The sequence below is a fragment of the Gavia stellata genome, chromosome 5 (assembly GCF_030936135.1).
Source record: "Gavia stellata isolate bGavSte3 chromosome 5, bGavSte3.hap2, whole genome shotgun sequence".
NCBI lineage: Eukaryota > Metazoa > Chordata > Aves > Gaviiformes > Gaviidae > Gavia > Gavia stellata.
This window is the reverse complement of record NC_082598.1, coordinates 47,427,716-47,446,143: the sequence shown is the minus strand read 5'-3', so window position 1 is coordinate 47,446,143 and position 18,428 is coordinate 47,427,716. Positions and strand designations below refer to the sequence as shown.

General features: G+C 38.4%; 1 protein-coding gene across 1 annotated transcript in view; it reads right to left on the bottom strand.

Annotated features, from left to right (window-relative positions):
• PDGFC (platelet derived growth factor C) overlaps positions 1–18,428 on the bottom strand; it is a 137,635-nt gene that overhangs the window by 42,243 nt on the left and 76,964 nt on the right. Inside the window, exon 2 of the mRNA XM_059817821.1 lies at positions 15,104–15,299. Within this exon, the coding sequence (XP_059673804.1) occupies positions 15,104–15,299 (196 nt within the window). The remainder of the gene's footprint in view (positions 1–15,103; positions 15,300–18,428) is intronic.

Genomic DNA, 18,428 nt, shown 5'->3' with positions numbered 1-18,428 from the left:
CTCTTCCACCTCCATTTGAAATAGTTTTCATTTTTGCTACTAAAACATTTAATTTTTCTATGGAACAAAATTTTTGGTTTCCATCATTTGACTTAACTGTGTATTTGTATAGACAAAACTGTAAGGGTATTGGTGACACCTTACATAGTCTTAACCTCTTAGATCACTTTTAAATCACATCTGTAAGTAATCATATTGTTTTTTGTGAAATAAATACTATATTTACATATAGAGGCTATTAAGGCCAAACGTTTAGTTTGAAGACTTTTTTTCCCAGAGCTTCTCAGCCTCACTTGCAATAGATTCTGGAGACCTCCTCCAATCAACCCAGCTCTCCAGTAATGCTTTGATGAGCAGATTCACATTTATCTGAGTAGAAAAGTGAACACTGGAGCATGACAGAAGCACTCAAATCGACGGTACCTAATGGCAGACCCAATCTGTTTAAGCAGCCTTGTTATTCCACACAGGTCAACATGCCATACAGTCTCTAGCAAAAATGCATGATGGGACACAGGGAATGCAAAGCTTATGACAAAGGGCAGAGGGAAAATGGGAGGACCCTAAGAAGGAAGAAGGCAGAAGAGGAGACAGTGGCATGCTGGATTAGAGAAATAAGTGGATTTCAGGCAGACTACAAGCCTACAGATGTAGCAATACAGTTGTAAAGAGTGTACTGCACCATTGATTCAATAGGTGGAGAACTTCTTTCTTTTCTGTTACCAATACTGCCCCTCTCACTGAGAAGAAAGAAAGCTTTCCTCAAAGACCAAGGCACAGAGATACAAGACACATCATGTGAGATGAAAATCAAAATGACAGAAAAATTAAGCAATTGGTAATAATGAAACTGCAGGTATTTGTGCAGTATTTTTCAGTTTATGTAAGAGGAAATCTTACTTTTGGTTTTTTTTCCCCCCTCCAATATGGCCAGGCCAGGCAGTACAACCACCTGCCATCCAAGTTTGCAAGCTTCAGGACAGCTGTTTAATTAATATATCTGCTTTTCAAATGCATTAATTTACTTCATACTGTTGTATTGGTTGCCAGACAACAAAATCTACATGAACCTCAGACTGGAAAATATTGGTCCATTCAGTCCAGTCCTCCATTCAGTCCAGTATATACAAAGTTCCTGAAATTGCAGAGCACTAGCAGTACACATCAGTAAAAGTTAGCTATTAATAACTCCACTTGCCAGCCAGGCAGCAGAGAAAAAATTCAAATGATACCGAAAGCAAACTTCCTGGAGGAAGGGAAGGGAGAAGGGACCTTGGCTGAAATGGTGACCCTATGGCAGCACCACCAAATACTCCATGCAGGGTAAAAGTTCAATAAAAATGATTCTGCTCAACATTGTCAGAAACATTTGAGGGGGGCTACTTTGAGTGACAGTAAAGACAGAATGCTGGAAGAAAAAATTTTTCAAAGACTATCTGATATAAAATTTTAAATATTTAAAATATTCTCTCTGTATTTTGTCTTTCCAAAAGGAAATTCTGAAAAAAGTTACCCAGAGTTATTTGACTTCAGTTCCTGAGGCTCACAGCATGGGCAATTCACCCCTAGCATTCATCTTCTTTAGGAGGACTTGGCAGTGCCTTCCACTATAAGAGGAAACTCCTTTGGATATCGTTACAGATTATCCAACAATTGGAAAAAAAAAAAAAAGAAAAGAGTTATGTTCTACAATGTCTGTCACGTTTGATGTTTTAACTAAAAAAAAAAAAAAAAGATAAGATGATGGAACAGCAATGATTTGACATGAAATAATTTTCCATAGTAGTACCTGTATCTGCTGATCATACGCATAGCTGTGTTTTAAAAGTCACTGGAAAGAAACAGCATACCCAGATATAATCCAAATAAATAACTGATGAGGTCAGCTTTTTGTACTCAGAAAATGATGTTTAATTATACACAAACATCACTTCCAGCAATAGACATCACTTCCAGCCAATACTGCAAATGAGCATAAAAACCTCAAGTATCCTGCCATGTCTACATTTTCCATGAAATAAAGATACTCAAGGTATAAACAGAGAACATTTCTAACTGCCATTCACCAAATATGGATTGTAGTTTCTGCGCCAACCTACTTTGAATACATCTATTTTAGAATATGCAGTACTGTACATTAAGAACTGCCTTATGGAAACACAGATTCATTCACAAATGTTAGATGGTTGCCATGGTTCTCTCTATTTAATCTTTCCTCATACTGATTAGTAACAGCCTGAGGCTTCTAACACAACCGCACAACTCTCTCTGTATTTCTACCTTGTTATTTAGGATACATTAAAAAAAGTTTAATCCTTAGATTTCAATTTTCTTCCCCTTCATTCACTATCAGCCACTTTAATCATAAATATATATTTATAACACCGCAAGTGAAAGGGAAAAACAAGACAGAGTTCAAACCCCCAAATTCTACTTTTCAAACATTTGAAGACTTTTCATGGAAAGGATGTTCTGGTTGTTTGATTTGGAGAAATTAACTGTTGCATTACACTCTCCAGCCTACCAGAAAACATATTTCCATTTTCTGTGCATCTGCTGAAAATTTGAGGCATCATGTGAGGCTGAGACTTTTTGCGTAGTAGCTTTTGTTGCCTGGTGATCTGGAGTCAAAGCACTTAAAGCAAAAACAACTCCAAAGAAATGCATCTCTTCCCCCTCCTCCCCAAAACCCTCCTTTGTATCAAAAGGTAATTTCAGTGCCAACTGATAAACTGAGTATCGCTGAAAATGTATCTTTTCCCTGATGACTAGTAAATTGGCACACAAACACCTCTAGTAAATAAATCATCATGACTGGTATCTAGGTGTGCTGGTAAGTACTTAAGGATCTCCATCTTAAGCACATGAATATCCCGGTCTCTGAAGGTAACTTCTGCCTTGTGGGAGAGGAAGGGGCATTAACTTTTCCACAAGAAAGAGAAATTGTAAACTAGATACATTTGTAAATGTACTTCAGGCTCTAAACCAAAACAATTCTATATTCAGACAGCAAAGCTGTAATTATTTAAGCGTATGTTAAGCTACTGATACAGATAAAGCATGTAAATAAGTATTTTCAGGAATAGAGTAACCACAGAATTCAGTCCTAGATAGCCTGTGCTATGAACTAATTTGTACTGGTATAGCTTGCAGATGATGCCCCAGTCCATTTACTTACCTTGGCCTTCATCTTAAAATCCAAAGGAAGAAGTTCCATGAGGAGTAAGTCTCCATGAATTTCCATCGCTCAGGGCTACTATGCTACACTTACCTTTTTCTTATTTGACTACAGATTCTCCTGTAGCCATACAAAATGCAGTGAGTTAAAAAGATTTTCCACAAAACTAAGTCGTCACTGGAAAGGTTATTTTTCAAGGACTGAAAAATAGATATCTACATGAAAACGTTTTCTCGTACTGTTTCACCTCCAATCTGTCTGCTTTCTGCTACTGACCTAATGTGTGGACCCCAGATTTCTTTAGTATCCTGCACAAGTTATGAATTGAAATAACAATGCATGTAACAAAAACCGGTAATAAGACAGAGTATTCTTATTGTGCTGCACACTAGTACTCCTATTCCTCGCCCCCCCACCCCAAAGGAATACCTGTACAATTTATTATTATTATGTACTTATGGTACAACACTATACTCTCCAAAGCACATTTCCTTTCATAAATAGGTAGCCCATTGCCCCCAGACAGCGTACCAGCTCAGTATGAATCCTACATCATACAGTACTACACACTCCAGATTTTGGAGAATGAAATGCCTTACCAGCTTTTTTTGCAGTACTTCTCTGTAAACTCCAGTATATTTTATCTTGGGAATTACAGCAATCATAATAAATCACATGTTCCTACTGTACAGATCAATATTTTGTACAAACCCGAAAACATTAAGGGAGCTCAGTGTTCACATCAACAGCCAAGGTTGTAAAGCATTCTTTCTAATCCATTATAAAATTTCTACCTCTACTCACACTGTTCACAGTGGTCAGTGTCTCTGTTTTAGCTTCTGCAAATCCATAATCATGTTTTTGCCATTGCTTTTCAAGCAGCATTTAAACTATTTATTCTAGTATCCCAAATGGTAATTTTTTCTTTATGCATAATCCTTATATCCTGGAATGTAGCTATGGCTCCAGTCAACAATGTGAAAACTGCTGGCTAAGGCATTTCCTAACAATATTCAAAAGCATATTTTAGAAAAGAACAACAAAAAAAATTCCTAAAGGGCATTTTTAGCATGTGAAGATTCACCCAGGGCAGTGCAGGCAGCCCCTCTTCCCCTCAAGCACCCTCTGATGACACAGCAGCATTACATGCCTGGTCAGGTTTCCCCTCTTCCTTTTCCCTCTCTCCTGCCTATCTCAATGGAGATTGGGGCTCTATGTTTATTTAAATGAAAACACTTATTTCTTTAGTTCAGTGATACAATAACATATGGTCTCTTGGCTGCTACACTAGCACACAGGATTTACCAATCCAAGACAGACCGTTTGTCACAAAGTCCAATATCCTGCTTCAGGACAGGCTACTTGAACAGAAAGTGAAAAAATCCCTGTAAAGTAACTGAGCAGTCACATAACACTGCATGAGGCAGAAAAAATGTGTTCCTAGCCCTAGCAGAAGACCAGTTTTCACATAAAGAGTGTAAGGAGTTTCCACTTACTTCAGTTTACCTAGTTATAAGTTAATGGTCATATGAATCAAAGACTAGTTTGAAACAGTGCTTCTTAATACTTGCTGCCAGTTTACTGGTCTCCCTGTTCTCATGTTACTGTCAGAAAAGGAAAGGATCTATTTATTTTACCTTCCAAAATCCCTAGGGCACTCCCACATGACCATCTAAACCTTTTTTATAATAAGTAATCTTCCCTTTTGCAATTTCTCATGCACATGCATCTTCTCAGATATCCTGATGATCAGATGAGAACAGATAAATGTACATTGCATTACACATCCCTTCTACTTTATCCTAATGGAGCAGTATCAAGTGCAAGACAGGACTGTTACTGATTTGTCTGACTGACAATATTTGCTGGTAATGCTATCTAACAACTGTGAGCAACATAATTTGTTAAAATGTTGATGATACACATAAAGAAGTGACCACAGTATCCTGTAAGAGGGAGAGAGGAAAGGAAGAGGCCGAGGGGAGGAAGAGAAAAAAGAAAAGCTGCATAACAGGTGAAGAAACACAACTGTCTGTCTAGGAATAGGACAGTTGGTATGTCTGCTATTCCTGCTGATTAAACAGGAGAAAGCTGCTTATAAGCCTGACGGGGAGCCTATGGGCTTAACTGTACTTAGACTTTCAGTAACCAGAAAACATCAGGAAGGGAGTGCATGCTATATATAAACTGGAATATATAGACACTACACAGAGTAACTTTAGATTATGCTGCTGGGCCTGCTTTTGCAGCTTGCATTTCTCTTGACATAAGGACTTAAAAAGCCACACCAGAAACCGCAGGTGGCTACAGGGTCTGTCTACATCCCTGAGCTCAGGTGGTGGTGGCTCACAGCGTGGTTTTAGGCCCACTTATAACACACGTTTACTTCTATCTTTTAATAAGTGGTGGGGCAGGAGCAGGGCAACTCCATCAATCACAACTGTTCCCAGAGTACCCTAGACAGAAGCAAGGCCCAGCAGTGCCACACTCATTTTCAAAGAAAATAACTCCAGCCTACACCATTAGAAACACAGCCAACTACGGCAACATGAAACAATTTTAGAAGCAATAAATTAGGATTAGGACCGTTTACAAAAATATTTTGATACTGTGGACATAGTTTACTTTACTCAAACAGCTTGCTTGAGATTGAGAGGACTGGGAAGGAATTTTAAGGAGCCTAAATATTTTTTAAGTCAATGAGCATAGTCTCCAGTGCGAAAAAGGAGTAAGGGATTATGTCAACTGCTCACTCATCAGCAATCACTCTCCTAACACTCATCTGGGCTGTGAAAATAGATTTTAAATTACTTGCGAAATAATATCCATTATAGTGTCCTCTAGCAACAGTGGATACTAAAAATGAACGCTGGATTTACTGTAAAGGAGGGAAAAGTGGGTGGGCAAGAATGCAGTGATAGCCCCTAAGTTTGTGCAGCATGTCCTTCTGATCGCATCATATAGGCTAGGCTCTCTTCCCGTTCCACCCAGAGAAGCATCTCCTTCTCTTTCCCTTTCTCATGTTGCACTCTGATTTGCTTAGAGAGTACAATTTTGCAGCTACAAACCCCTTCTGCAGAACTGATCTGGCTGTTTTTGAAGCTTAAGAAATGTGTGTTACAGAGTAGTCTCAGTTATAACTGTACTGTGTTTTGGTTTTCTATTTTTTTTACCTTCTTTTGCTGCCTGCGATATCTGCTTTGTCACATTTACAAAACTGTTATCGTGAGAATGGTATTAAGCAACTTTTAATAAGCAATAAAGAACCCAAAGGAATGTGTATAGTTCTGGATACAGTACACACCTCTGCCACAGTGTGAACTATGGACAGTAGCTAAATCAGCAGAATGGGACCAGCGGAAAGGTGAGTTAATGTTTGAATCATTTGGTAATTAAAGAGTCATTTTTTTGTGGAATCATGGAAAATCCAAAAGAGAGACCTTTCTTGAAAAAATGAAATTAAAAAAAAATACAAGGAACCACACTTTTGTTCAATGAAATCGGAGTAGAAGCGAAACAGATCTAGTAACTTCTTTTGATGTGAAAACACACCCATTTTTTCTTCAAAACAAAGGAAAGCAGGATGCATGAGTCTATTGGACTCTTCTGCATTCATTACAGTGAAGTAATATTGTTACAAATGAACTCACAAGAAAGAAATGACCTTTGTAATATTTTTTTTTTTTCTTTATATGTAAAAGAATAATTTCTGGATCACCAAAGGACTCTGGTCCTAAAGTAATCTAACTTCTTAAAAACTTTGATCCCCATCCCCCACTCTCATCCTCCATTTAAATCCATTCAGCATTTAAACCTCTCTTGAACTAGTATCACTATTTAGTTGTCTTGCAAATGGATTGAGCAACTAAAAATCAAACCCACAAAAACTAACCCCACAAACACCAGAAGAAATTACTCCACCAGCTGCCTTAACACAAGTTTTACGGAATTTTCTACACACTGCTCCTACAATGCTACCTTCCTGCAACATGTAAAACATCAGTGTTGCTACCAGGGACTTCAGCTTAAATTAGTTATTTCATAATAATTCTTTCCTATCAGTATTTCAATTAATATAAGGCACTTGAATGCTAGAACTCATCCAAGCCATTTACATTATATGACCCCCTTTCAGACTTTGAATAAGTATGATTAACAAGTAATTTATGTGTTGGGGGAAAAAAAAAAAATATATAAAAAAAAGCTGGTTTTGAGGAATGAGAGTTCATATGCTTTTTATAATTCTATATATTAATGGAATTGATTCTATCCAAAGGGATCTGACTCCCAGAAGAGATCTACAATAAATTTTAACTTTACTATGACTTCACTTTTGCTGAAGAAGTTATAGCCAATGATGAAAGAGACATTTAAATACCACTGATATGTAGAGTCACAGAGTAAACAGAGCCCAGCCCACCTATGTGTGTAGCATCTCATAAAAAAACAGGTGGCTAAAACTGAACACACTGAAAGTCTAAGGCAACAGCTGTATGAAAAGAGCTTTAAGAACTGGTCTTCACTATAACATTCATCTCTTGTTCTCAGAGTCTGTGGGTTTTGGTGCTGACTGGTTTTTTTCCAATTTGAAGCCTTAGAAATTTTGGCGGACTCCTCAGTGTTTTCTGAATTGTCAAATAGAAGTGGCAGCAGCAACCCCTGCATCTTCAGAATGGGGAGGAAAAAAAAAAAAGGCACAAATCCCAGCAGTCCAGCTGCTTAGCAACATGAGTCTCCATGAACATTGTCTGCACCAGCTTCTCTTTAAATACAGAGTTCATTTAAAGGTCTTTGTCCAGTTATTCAAGCCAACTTGAACTTTGTACTTACCCGAGAGATAACTTCACCCTCTGTAATCACAGTCCACCAGAAGCATTTAAGACTGACTGACAGTAAGACCAGCCCATTAGTTGTCCAGAAAACAATTTTCTTTGGAACTAGACCTTGATAAGGAGCTCACTGCCCTCAAAAGCCACAGAATTAATGCTTACTTTATGTGAAGAGTTATATTTGTTTCTGAATCTATGCTTGATATTAGCATATTCTTCACACATATATCAATATTGCCTCTACAATGCACTCAAGGCAAAACAAACATTATATTTTTTCCCCCCCAAGGGGGCAGGTAGGGGGGTGGAATTTAATCTGATGCTGAAATTCTTCTTTCATGCATGCACTCTGTTGATGCCATAAGGTGCTTCCACGACAAGGGGCCAAACAAAAGCGAAATATCTATCCTCTTTTTTACTGAAGCACTTAGGAGTTGCAGTTATGCATCCATATTTTACTCCACATGCTAGATGCACAGATTTGTAGTAATTACAAGAAAGGAAGCTGCGCATGGTGTAAGTTACTCATCGTGTTTTATATTACACAGAAAGGTCTCTTTAGAAAATTACATAACAAAATGTTTAGCCTTTTTATTGCGTTTACCATAGCTTATCACTGCATAGTATGCATTTAACACAACTTATGTTAAAAAGACAGCTAAGCAAATATTTTCCTTCTTCATAGCCACTGACCAAAGACAGTGTCTGTATGTTTCTTCTTAATACACTTGTTTCAGTCTTGTCAGATTGAGCCAAATCTTCTAATTTTTTAACGCTTGTCAACAATTTCCTAACGATACATTCATTAGGAACACATATGACTGTTGAACCCGGTTGGATTACAGTTTCTACCACAGAACCTTGATGTTCCCTGAATAGACAGGAATAGCTTGGGCACAGTTCAGTCACAACAGATCTGAAGTGAAAGCAAGTAGCTCATAGAAATATTAGGGAAAAGGGAGGTAGTGTATTTAATGCATGTGGCTCTGTATCTTAAAGCATCATCCTAACAGCCCTCAAAGGAAGAACATTCCCAGTATTAAGAGCTACGTATTTAATTTGATGTGTAGTCATAGTACTACTCACATAGATTTTACCCCGTGTTAGCACTGACAGCTGCTTTCAGCTTAACTCATTTTCTTCAGGCAAAAGTTCTACATCTCACAGATATTAACTAGACAAGCTTTGGGAATTCTTTCAAAACATTATAGGTAAATGCTTCACTTATGTAACTATATGAGCAGATTCACATATGCAGCTGCTAAAAGCCCCCCCTCGCCCCCCCAAAGAAACCAAAAAAACCCCACCAAATAGACTATAGTTCATACTTTAAATTATTAGAGGACTGAAGAAGAGTTAGAAATGAGTATAGCTATCCTAAAATGAAGATGATGGTCAAACGGCATCTATTATTCAACTATTAGTTGGTTCCACATTCGTTTACTCATGTGTTTTATCCTTACCATCTTATCTACAGTAACTACACTTTGGATTTGTGACATATCTCTGTGTTTTATTATATATAATAAAAATCAAAAAGACTGTAATTATCTGATGATTAGAAAGAACAGCTGCAACCACCACTAAGATGAACAACTAGAGCCATTCTGTGCACAGGGAGGGAGCGAGTTTGGCACATGTTACTAACGTAGGAAAGATTTTTTTTTTTTTTTTCCTATTGCAACCTTGTGTTGTAATGCTCCAGTGTACAACCTACTCACAACATCAGACTGCCTGTTAAAGCCAACTGTAGCATTCAGGTTCTCCCTGGAAGAAAGCTAAATCTGTGTCTTCTTGTCACAGAGGAGTTTATCCCAAAGCTTTTATCACTGCACGTTCTCAGAGACAGAAAGCAACATTTTTGGACAACAAGCAACAGTTGAGCAAAAATCAGTCCCTCCTGGTCAAGAAGAGTTATGGCATCTCCCTGATGATAGGAGCTGTCAGGCGCAGAATTCTAATGGCCTCATGATTAAAACAGCATTGAGGGGCTAGCATCATGAAAATAATTACCTGTCATATCAGCTATCATATCAGCAGAAGAAAAGGTGCTTCTTTTCTTCATCAGAAAGGGTGGACATACAGAATGTAAATCTACTATGCCTCTGTTAGCTAGAAATTCCCTTATGTAAGGAAAATTCACTGCCAATTCTACCATCTGAACAGTACTGCACAAAATAGCCAGGAGATTGAATCCTTCTCCTTTTTTGTTTGTTTCGTTTGCTGGGGGATTTTTTTGTTCGTAACCTTTTTCCTTTGCAAGTCACAAATGAAATCAAACAGTATACAAGGCTAAATTCCTGCAATATTGCAGAGAATTAGATATCCATATTATCAACCAAATAACCTAAATCTCTTCTGAGATACATGCACAGACCTAGTTTCCATGTAAATTGGAGTTTGTGTTCACTTTGGAAAGGACACAGTGGGATTCTTAACATTTTGCCCATAGAAAGGCTGCAGTGCAGATGAGGTAGAACTATTGTTAAAAAAACATTAGCTGTATTTTAAGCAATGCAGAGATGAACTGTAGAAATTTCAAGCATATCACAATTGTAAAACCAGGACAAAAATCACCTGGAGAAATACAGGCAAAATATCAGAAGTTTATTCTAAAAAAACTATAATTTAAACTTTGTTTCCAAAACATACAGAACACAGCAATCATGCTTAAGACTGGTGAGACTTAGCATAACAATTAGGACTATGCATGTTAATGCTGTTCTAGGTGAGGCTGGGTCGGGATGGCTGGTCATAAACATAGAATTTGCTGTAATGCAAATGCTTTACCTTAGTAAATACTGTAAGTTGAATTGCAAGTAAAAACGGACTGGAAAAAAAAGCCATGCAGGATCACTCTAAATACTTTCCAAATCTGAAACAGGGCAGAGACTAGACTGGTACCTTCAATGTATCTATAAAATATGGTATTCATTCTGGATGAAAAGACCTCACAGAATAGCTGAAATCTCAGAAATGACTTTGGAGAAATCCAAGTGTAGAGATCAGGTCAGCCAGATACAGGCAAAAACTTACTATAGCTTCAGGATACATCTAGGACATTTTTTATTCACCACTACCATTGTTTTCCTGTCATAGAACTATGTTAAGCAAAAAAGTCTTATACACCTGGATGTGGTTTTGTTTTATTTTTTACTATGAGATTTAAAAGCTGCTAATTATCTTAAAATAATATGCTCCAGTATATTCTCTCATTGGCCCAGTGAGCTGACCCTACAGGGTGTTACAGTCTACAGCACCGATGGAGAAAGCTCTGGCATTGCACAGAATGTGCAACTTAAGAAGCAGGTAGAGGAACTGAAAACTGTGACAATGACCACTGCAGGTAACTCATGAGGTCCTCTCATATACTAGAGAAGGGGAAGAAAGATATCCTGGTACAAACCGTACACTGTTGCATAGAAAGTCCAATGTTACCAGGCTGCAGTTTTTGCCTAGTTTCAGTCATAGGTCAGAACTAAAGGATCAGATCACTGTAAGGTATAGAGTTATAATAAATTAAATTTCATGTCATATTTTATTCTGTCCTTTGTCATATAAACTTGCCTTCGGAGAAACTGTTGAGTACTCTACAGCAACAATACTGATTTGTGCGTTTCAAGATGGCAGAAACACAGTGGAGTAATAAATAGTATGGGATCCAGTCAATAAAAACCCTTAGCTTTTTTACAGAAGGTACTGGAAAAAGATTAAATAATTTTATTAGGAACTGTAAGAGATAAGAAATGCAAGACATTACTTATAAAGAGATATTATTCTTAAAACTGTTAATTTACTTAGCCTGTGTAGAATTGTTTTACATAGTTAAACTCTGTGTTTTAGTTATTTCCTCAACTTGTCAATTATTTATATTCCCTTCACATAAAACAAGATACACTTTCTTTCTTTACCAAGTTTGTTACTGATTTTAAATTTCATATGAACCCTAGCTATGTTTTTTCTTTTAGTTAAAAACAACAATATAACTCTCTTATTCAATGTCATACCTTCCAAGCCAAAAAGCCCAATATGTCCTCAAAAGTGCACATATCAGGAATTGCATTCATACAACTTCCTGGTATCCCTGCACAAATACGAGCACGATAAGATTACGACTGAGTGAAGATTATGAGTGACTTATTACTATTTCTTAATTTGACCAGTACTTTTGTATTCAGCACATTGTTTACTTAAAATAAATGTACTCCCATTAAAATACTATTCGAGTTATAATGTTAAAAATATTTTAACTTATCTTACTTTTTTCTTTGCAAGTGGATGAATGAGTCACCCTACCTGGATATTCTTTCACTTGCCACTTCACTCTGCCATATACAAAGAAAAGAAGAAGCAAGCTAAGTTTTCATTTAAAGAAAAGAATTATTGTTCAAAGGGAGTGCACTCATCTGAGCAAACATATGTTTATAGTACTTAGTATTTTAATTATATTTGATATGGCCTTGACAATTACTCCCTTGAGAATCGTGAAAGAAAGATATCTGTCCATCTGTTATGAACCTCAGCTCCCAGATTAAGGATAAGTGCAAAAGTAACCTCTAAGAAATTAAAATTTGTTATCAAAAGTTGATTCAAGATATAAAACCAACCAAATATCAGTTAATTAGAAAAATTGAAAGCAAGAATCAAATAAAATGTGTATAAAGGTACTAAAAAATAAAACCCCAAAGAGAAAAACAACACAAAACACTGCTTGTGTGAAGTACCTCTTCAGGAACACATCAAAGGAGGATATGCCATTCAAATGATATATTTCATCTGTTACTTAATTTACTGGAAAGAGTTCAGACAATGTACCACTATTCACACATTGGGGTTTTTTTATGATGTATTACTATAATGGCAGACAGGTACAGGATACAAGAGTTTAGGAACTGTTCCCTTTCACACACCCACAGGAAGCATATATAATGTCAGCCCCTACTGCCTCACAAAATATCCAAAGCATGATCAATCAGGTGGCTTGGCTGAGAACTACATCCATCCTGATGCCTGTTATGTCACGGTTGTTTCTCTCCCAAGCTACAAAGCCTTCGGCTGTGAATCACAGAAAGGAAATACAGATTCTACAGGTCCTAAAGAAAACTGTGCCAGTGATTGAGCAGGCAGAATGCTTGTTGAAGTCAGGGAAAAAAACCAATACCATTGAGGACTGTCCGTTAATGCAATACTGTAAGTGCTGTTTTCTCAACTGAGAACTTGGCCATTAAAGGCCATTAAAATGTTGTGCATTGGGAAGGTGTGGGGTTTTTTTTAACAGGGATGTTGTACTTTGTGTCGTGACCTAAATTCCACTTCAGTAACCTGTTTACCCAAATTTTCTGTGTAAAAATTAGACATGCATTCCTCTAACATTCTGTGAAGTATATTTTCCCAAGTATTATAACTTTCATTTGAGAGAGAGATTAAATATTTCACATTTTTGTACCATAATGTATCTGTGGCCCAGATACTGAATGCAGAAAGAAAATGGGGGGAACCCGAAGCTTTCGAGCATGAAATCCTTCTCTAGCACTGCAGAAGAAAGTCATAAACTAATACTTTAGAAGATGCATTTAAAAGATGCATTTAAAAATGCATCCATCTTCAGGAAGGGCCAGAAGGAGAATCCAGGGAACTACAGGCCTGTCAGCCTGACCTCGGTGCCAGGGAAGATTAATGAGTAGATCACCTTGAGTGCCATCATGTGGCACGTACGGGACAACCAGGCGATCAGGCCCACTCAGCATGGGTTTATGAAAGGCAGGTCCTGCTTGACTAACCTGATCTCTTTCTATGACAAGTTGACCAGCTTAGTAGACAAGGGAAAGGCGGTGGATGTAGTCTACCTAGACTTTAGTAAAGCCTTTGACACTGTTTCCCACAACATTCTCCTAGAGAAACTGACTGCTCATCGCTTGGACAGGTGCACTCTTCGCTGCGTAAAAAAACAGCTGAATGGCCGGGCCCGAAGGATTGTGGTGAATGGAGTTAAGTCCAGTTGGCGGCCGGTCACAAGTGGTGTTCCCCAGGGCTCAGTCTTGGGGCCAGTTCTGTTTAATATCTTTATCAATGATCTGGACGAGGGGATCGAGCGCACCCCCAGTAAGTTTGCAGACGACACCAAGTTGGGCGGGTGTGTTGATCTGCTCGAGGGTAGGAAGACTCTTCAGAGGGATCTGGACAGGCTGGATCGATGGGCCCAGGCCAACTGTAATGCGGTTCAACAAGGCTGAGTGCCAGGTCTTGCACTTGGGTCACAACAACCCCATGCAATGCTACAGGCTTGGGGACGAGTGGCTGGAAAGCTGCCTGGCAGGAAAGGACCTGGGGGTGTTGAACCACAGCCGGCTGAATATGAGCCAGCAGTGTGCCCAGATGGCCAAGAAGGCCAATGACATCCTGGCTTGTATCAGAAACAGGGTGACCAGCAGGAGTAGGGAAGTGATCGTGCCCCTGTACTCAGTGCTGGTGAGGCCACTACTTGAACACTGTGTTCAGTTTTGGGCCCCTCACTACAAGGAGGACATTGAGGTGCTGGAGCGTGTCCAGAGAAGGGCGACGAAGCTGGTGAGGGGTCTGGAGCACAAGCCTTATGAGGAGCGGCTGAGGAAACTGGGGTTGTTTAGCCTGGAGAAGGGGAGGATCAGGGGAGACCTTATCACTGTCTACAACAACCTGAAAGGAAGTTGTAGAGAGGTGGGTGCTGGTCTTTTCTCCCTAGTGACTAGCGACAGGACAAGAGGAAATGGCCACAAGGTGAGCCAGGGGAGGTTTAGATTGGATATTAGGAAAAACTTCTTCACTGAAAGGGCTGTCAGACACTGGAACAGGCTGCCCAGGGAGGTGGTTGAGTCACCATCCCTGGAGGTATTTAAAAGACGTGTGGATGAGGCGCTTAGGGACATGGTTTAGTGTTGGATTTAGCAGGGTTAGGTTTATGGTTGGACTTGATGATCTTAAAAGGTCTTTTCCCACCTAAATCATTCTATGATTTTATAAATATATTGACGTGCAGGTGTCACATTTTTGCAAAACTTTTGTTCCATCCCCCACACCTCCCTTCAGATTTTTCTAAGTAAAAGGAAAAGTAACTTACTTGCAAATGTCATCTTCTGGGTCCTCAAGCCCAAATCTTTCATCAAAAGTAAGCTGTATCCATACATTTTCATCTACTGCTACTAACCTCCACACTAGTACAGTATTGCGTGGGTATGTGTGTGGAAACTTGGGGCTGTGAATACTTCCATTTGTAGTCACAGTAATTATCTTCTCATGCTGAGGATCCTGCACACCTGTAGTAAAGAGAGAAAACAGATGCATCAATACTTATTTATTCTTCTTTTCCTAAAGCGTTTGTATTGTATGCACAGATAAAGTGACTTTTGTTTTGTTTGCTTTTCTTCATCTTGCAAAGAATTTCTGCTTGGAAAATCTATAAAATAACAACAACCCAAAAGTGACAAGTATGACATAGCTGGCAAAAAGTCATTCAAACCCAAGCCTCAATTGCTGTTCAGAAAGCGGAACAGAAGTTCAAGTGGAGATAAGAGAAATGTGACTGCAAACACTTGAACGCAATACTGGACTCCTCACAGAAGCCCAGCAGCCCAAAGGACTACATCATGCAGCCTGCTGATGGTTTCAGTTCTTTATTACTGGAGAATGCACAGAGATCACATGAGGGTACAGGGAAAAGGCTACTCACACCTACCACAGAAGAGGTGGTTTAAATTTGTTTCTTGTTAAAGGAGACTGTCCTACATTTATTGAGTCCAGTGATAAGGATTTTGATGGCTGCCTCCTTCCTGAGGGCTGTATCAGAACAAAGTTATCCCAATATAGTAATGAAACTAGGACATGCTTGGGAAACTTGGGAAAGTCACCAAGTGTAAGAAATCAGGCATTTACTGACAAGCCTCAGTTGAAGGCATTCCTCAAAATTCTTCACAGCATTGTTTGATTAAACACATGTAAAATTAAACGAATGTTTTACAATGCAGCAGCAAATTAATTCAAAAGAAGTAAGCCAACTGTATTTGATCTTTAAAGCACACAGTAACACTGAAACTACTGAAAAGACCTCCTCAGATTATGAATTCATAACTGAGGAGTTACCAAAAGGAACAGACTCTTTTGGTGAGCAGCAGCTGTGCCTTTCAGAGCCCCAACAACTCTTTTCACAGTAACTCAAGAAACCTCATTCTCAAGTGCCCAATATTCACAGGAATTCACATTCAGCAGCTGGAATCAGCTCATACAGGGTATCTAGCTGCAAAAAACAGGCACTGACCTAATCTGGATACATTTTAGCATTGTGACATACAACAATGACATCTCTAAACTGCAAAATTTAATCCCATCAAATGAAAAAATCCTCCTTATGCTATAGCAAATGACTTTTACTATCTTTGGCTTTTTCTAAAAACCTGTATACAGTCAGGTTTGATATTTCAGTCAGTAAATCATAGGAACTCTGTGGTACCTATTAATAACTTTAGTAACAAAATAAGCTTGTGTTTTTGTACTGGGGAGTTATTAATATTATTTTGTTTTCAGCTATTCATTTTCTCTTGCAGTTAAATACTTTATCTTATTTTTCTGATTGTTTTATAACCAGCATTATGATGAGCATTCATTTGAAGCTATGCAAGACATATGATTCAGTCTACAATGAAAACATACACTACAATTGTACCTTGTTACAGTTACATGTAAAGGCTGACAGCTAAACAAATGTACTGCAAGAAAAGAAGGCCGTAGAAACAGCATTGCTATTTTAAAATAATTAACCTATACTTAAATGTAATTTAAAGTCTGACGGACTTTTGCCTTCTATTCTGAGGGACTGGTGCCTTCTACTTGTGGTATGGACACAGTAAATTTTCTTTTAAGTGGAATTGCTTCTTATATAAAACTGATGGAGTGTGGTCTTGCCTCGCAGAGGGCTGACTGTCTTGTGTACAAATAAGACAGGACAGCATACAGTAATAAGTAAGAAAGTACAAAAAAAGGCAGAAGAAACAGATTCCTAATTTAGACACTTCATTGGGCTTTTGTTAGCTGAGTCACAAGCATTTTTCTATAACGTATTGTATGTCAGCTGAGAGCTGCACACTAAACACCGGAGCCAACAATAATAAAAATTACTTTCCCAGAGATTAGTACACCAGAGTGCTATTTCCAAAGTATGCAAAGGAACACTATTTCAGACAAACATGTCAACAGTGCAGTGTCTGATGACACTATAGTCAGTGGTTCTTTTTGTCTTTATAAGCACACACAAGATTACAAACCATGTTATATTTCACAACACATTAAGAAAGTGTTTTCTTTTGGATCATCAGGACAATAACAACAACAGCAAGTAAGGACCGTAAATAGTCCAGGCATATCAAATGAGAAGTCAACAAAAAGGGGCAAAGGAAAGAAAAGGCATATGGCAATTTTGTGAACAGAAGTTGCAGCATCTCCAGTGTCTTCAGCTCCCCCATTTGTAAAGGAAAAATATCTATTTACTTTAGCACACAACAGTATTTCATGAATATATCAAATTCCCACACACAACGCTTGCTCCATTTCAAATATTTGCTCTTGCAGAGTGGAATTTCTTCTCTTACAAAAGAATTATTTTGTATGACTACAAAGGCAAGTACTTGTTGTCACTGGAGAATGAAGTTTGTTATTTGTCTTCAGATTAGCTGCAATATTCCTTCTTATCCATTCTACATAAATCATACCACTGTACCACAAAAAGCTATCCTTTTCCTTCTGAGTTCATGCATGTTCTGAACATTTTGAGGAAATTTTATGAAGAACATGGCTACCTGAACGTGGCTAAAATGAGACTACAGTCTCTATTCTTTTTGGAATAGCTTTGTAATTCCTGGCTTTATTCTAGGTATAAATCAGTCCAAGTTACACTTAAAAGGGAGTAAGAAGTTCAGTCAGATTTACAGCGGTCAGCTGTGTAACTCCAAAGCTATACACATTGCTGCCGTGATTTGTCTGCCTTTCTATTAACAACCATCATCCCTACCCTCCCCCCAAAAAAAGAAGAAAAAAAAGATTATTATTGTACAGAAAGCATTGAACAACCCTGAAGAATCAGTTTAGGCGAGGACTGATGTAGGCAAGGCACCATCTCAGCCAGGGGGCAACAATACCACGCAAGGGAAATGGGGACAGACAAGGACCAAAACATTGTATTTGCATCTCCAGTAAAAAGCTTCATCAGAAGATGGGCAATGGAGATCACCTGCGGGACAGGGCACACTAGATGGGAAAAATCCCTAAGCTGACCCAGGGATATGACATGGTTATGCTTATTAGGAAAGGACAGCACACACTTAAAAGAGCCTGAAGTTGAAGAATGAGTCACGGCAGTCATCTTTGATGTGGTACAAGATGCTATCACCAGATTT